General features: G+C 56.2%; 1 protein-coding gene across 1 annotated transcript; it reads right to left on the reverse strand.

Moving 5' to 3' along the window:
- Window positions 1–331: 331 nt before the first annotated feature.
- Window positions 332–3,515, reverse strand: KLHL34 (kelch like family member 34). Its single transcript, XM_049643579.1, has one exon. The coding sequence runs from the start codon at window positions 3,499–3,501 to the stop codon at window positions 1,549–1,551; it is 1,953 nt and encodes a 650-aa protein (XP_049499536.1). The 5' UTR covers window positions 3,502–3,515; the 3' UTR covers window positions 332–1,548.
- Window positions 3,516–3,975: the final 460 nt, after the last annotated feature.

A 3,975-nucleotide genomic window follows, 5' to 3' on the forward strand; every position in this document is an offset into this window, starting at 1 on the left:
AATTTGTGGAATTTTGTATATGTAAAAAAACAAAAACCTCTTGTCCTAAAATGAAGTGTGTTTGTTACAGGTGTTTAGACTTGTTGATGTTTACTAGACCAAATGTGTACATTCACTTAAAAATATCTGTACCTGATGGATGTGTCATGGATACAGCAGCAAGGTTGTACCCTGTAAACAACGAGTTGATGGAAAGACTAGCTGTGTTGCTACTAACCAGCTTTTACCTTTGTAAAGTCAGCTCTGTTGTTTTAAATGGTAAAAATTAAACTAATGAATTTTAAAAGACTCGTGACTAGCTTAGCATGAAAGAGACCTTTTAACACTATATTTATCTGTACATTTTATTGCATTAGTTTCAAATCTAGGAGAGAGGCAGCACTGTAAACTGAAGTGAAATAAATTTAGCTCTTAATGAATCCTTACAAAGCACCTACTTTATTCATGCAGAGTTCCTCACCACATTTCTTTGAGACCTAATCACAGAGCCATCTTCCCCCTACCCCCTTCCCTAGTTATCAGTTCTAACTTTGCCACTCCACTGGTGGTATAAGCCAGAAGCAGCAGCTGTTCAGGGTATGCAAGTATGTTTTCTGAGACCCTGCAAAATCAAGCTGGTTTCCCACTTAACTGCCACAAATTGAAAATTTCACATACTCCTCTTTCCTCCTCTGTTGATTCTTGGGAAGTTGGGGGGGGGGGTGCACCACCAAAAATAAGTTATTGTTTTTTGGGGTTGTTTTTTTACAAATATAACCTATGGTATGTCTGCAGAATGAACATTTAAAGATGAAAGAAACAGGTTTGGGTTTTGCTAGATGTGCCGCTTAACCAAAAGAGCCTGATTATTCTGGCTCAGGACTGCTGAGATAAAACCAATGAATGGCCTAAAGCCAAGGCAAAAGCAGGCTAGGGATTAAGGATGAGGGACACAAAAACTTAACCTAGTATACTTTTTCCAAAAACAAGTGCTTTCTTAGAGATTTTTTTTTCTCTCTCAGTTCTACATTTATATTAAACCATCAGAACTATAAACATGGTTCTGGATCATAAAATCATAGCTCTCCTTACAGTGATTTCATGCTATTTAATGAAGGCACTTTCCCTTCACTATTTATTCAGATAATGCCATATTTTCGTACTATTTATTACAGCTTTTATAGCTAACAATTTTCGAGGTTTTGTATATAATTTCTTGTACATTTTTGGCCTTGTTTGGCACAAGTAATCAGTCTAGCACCTAAGGAAACACTTTAAGAGGGAAAACAGGGTCATATCTTCTTTGCAAAAGTCCATCTCTAGTCCAGCGTGAGTCTTCCTAGACTTCCAGCTCACTGAAGCCGATTCATATATCCTTCTGTTTTGACTCATCCTGTCTCCCATTCTCAGCTTAAGGGGAAATGTTCCTGTTGGGCCAAGCCCTTGTTTGCATATTTAAACTTCAGAAGCCGCCCTGCTCCCAGAGTCCCATTCTTAGGAAAAGCCCACGTATTACTCTGTAAACCTGCTCAAGCGCGACTTTTTCTCTCCTGTCTCCCGGAGACTGCACTAACCCATTAAGCCCAGCATTAAATCTGGCGTTTCTCCGAACACTCCCTCCCTCTCCTCATCCCCACTCTCAGCCAGCTGCAGCACTGCACACTGGAGGCCGTTCCAGGCCCAGGGTAGCGCGCAGCCAATGTCCTCCCAGCGGTCCAGGTCGAGGTCGTAGCCCACCACGTTGCGGGTAGACACCTGCCGCGAATCCCGCCACTTGAGGCCGCCCAGCAGCAGCGCCGTCTCCTCCACAACGGCCAGCCCATAGCAGAAGCGATCATAAGGTAGCGGCCGCAGTCGAGTCCACTGGTCCGTGCCGGGCTCGTAGCGTTCTATCTCAGAGAAGGGCTCATAGCGCCCCAGAAAGGCGAACACCGCGCCTCGCAGCACAGCCATGTGGTGCCCGAAGCGGGCAGTGCTCATGGGCGCCCTCTTGCTCCACGGTCGCTCCCCAGGGCCCAGGGTGTACATGTCCCGGAGGCTGCTCGAGCTGCCCTCGCCTCTCCCCGCCTTACCCCCAGAGATGTACACGATGCCGCGGTCCCCGATGGCCCCCGCGTGGCCATACAACGCCCGCGGCAGCGCCCCGGCAGCCGTCCAGCGGTCCCGGCGAAGGTCGTACATCTCTACCGACGCCAGCGCCTCGCCGTCGGCGCCCAGACCCCCGACGGCCAGGAGCGCCTCGCCCACCGCGCCGCACCAGAAGTGGGCCCGCGCTTCTCGCATAGCGGGCACCGCCGTCCAAGCGTGGAAGCGCGGGTCATAACGGTGCACTTGGGCCGTGACGGCCCGCTGTCCGCCTGCCAGGGGTGAGGAAGCGCCGTCCGAAGGGCTCTCCCCGCCCAGGACGAACAGGAAATTGCCTGCGGTGCACACGCTGTGCCCCAGTAGCGGTGCAGGCAGCCGCGTGAGACTGCGCCAGCGGTGGTTGTACACGTCGAAGGCCACCACGTCTTGGGTGAGCTCCCAATCCTCCTCCTCCTCTTCCAACTCACCTTCCTCCTCCTCCCCCTCCTCCTCCTCGGGCTCCGCCATGGCGCCCCTGCCCCTGGCTACCGGCGGTGGGGCCGCGACCTCCTCGGTCACCGCCTCCCGCGCCCTGCGCCCTCCGACCAACAAGATGCGAGTTTGGGGGCTCCGGACGCTGGTCTGCTCGCCCTGCACGAGCGGCTGGCGGGAGGGCGCAGTGTGGTAGTTGAGGGCTTGGATAATGAGGCCCTTAACCCGGGCGGGCAGCACGAGGCCAGAGCGCGAGTACACGCGCCGCAGCACGTCTGCAGGTACTAGGCCGAAGCGAACGCGCTCAAGCAGCGAGGAGCAGTAGGCCAGGCGTTCGGCCTCAGGCTCCTGCCGCAGCCAGGCCAACGCCAGACCCAGCAGCCAGGTCTCAGGCACCCGCGCCACGTCGGGGGCACCCAACACAGCCTTCAGCGACGTGGGGTTCAGTTCCAGCAGCCCCGCGGGGCCCGCGCCCCGCACCAGCAGCTCCCGCAGGTGGCGCACGATGCAGCGCTCGGCCTCGCCTAACGTGTGCGCCAGGCCGAAGCGCGCAGCCACGTTGGCGGCGAAGCAAGAATTCTCTGGAGCCAGCTGGCGCTCCAGGTAGCGACCGCACAGCCCCAATGCTTCGGTGACTTGCAGATAGCTGGCGGCCTCGAGCGTGTCCTCCACCGTGTCCATGGAGAGCGGCAGCCAGGCGGTGTAGATGAAGTCCAGCAGGCGCTGCAGGCCAGCCGCCGACGGCACGTGCAGGTGGATCACGCGCGCCCTGGATTCCCGGGTGTGGCTCTTGAACAGGGCCCTGAAGTAGTCGCTGGAACACGCGAGAAGCGACCTATGGGCCGGGAACTCGCTGCCCTCGGCCTCCAGCGTCACATCGCACAGGAAGCCCTCCGCGCGCAGGGCCTGGTAGCCGGTGAGCAGTGCACCGCCATGAGCTTTACAGTAAGATAGAAAGTAACTCATGATGTCCAGGGTGGAAAGCGGCCTGGCCGGGGCTGGGGGCCGTTGGGCACGGCCAGAGTCATCTCGGGGCACCGCTCCTCTGGGTCCCCCACGCGAGCCGCAGAGCCCCTAGCAGGGGCCCATTTTTGCCTGTTCAGCTTAAAGCCCAGGGCTCCTTCATCCAGGCCTGCAGATAGCCCTGTATCCCTCTCAGAGCAAACCCGGTCGGGGAACGGTTTCCATAAGCTCCTAGTAGCAAAGGGCACGGAGTTTGGATTCTTCCGGAGGGTGCCGGATTTGGTTCCGGCGTCTGCCGAGGCTGCCAGCACGTTGCCCAAAGCCCCCTCCCCGGCCCAGTTTGGGAAGCCCACACCTGCGCGCCAGGGGCCGCAGTGGCCACACACCATCACCTGGAAGGGCCGAGCTGAGGGTGGACTGACTCGGGGTGGGGGTTGCTGGATCTCCGACGGCGCAGATGCAAGGATGTGGCCCGCC

This window comes from Panthera uncia, chromosome X (genome assembly GCF_023721935.1).
Source record: "Panthera uncia isolate 11264 chromosome X, Puncia_PCG_1.0, whole genome shotgun sequence".
Classification (NCBI taxonomy): Eukaryota; Metazoa; Chordata; class Mammalia; order Carnivora; family Felidae; genus Panthera; species Panthera uncia.

Excerpts from the sequence above, each read along its gene's own strand:
- KLHL34 (XM_049643579.1), bottom strand. The coding sequence starts at position 3,501 with ATGAGTTACTTTCTATCTTACTGTAAAGCTCATGGCGGTGCACTGCTC.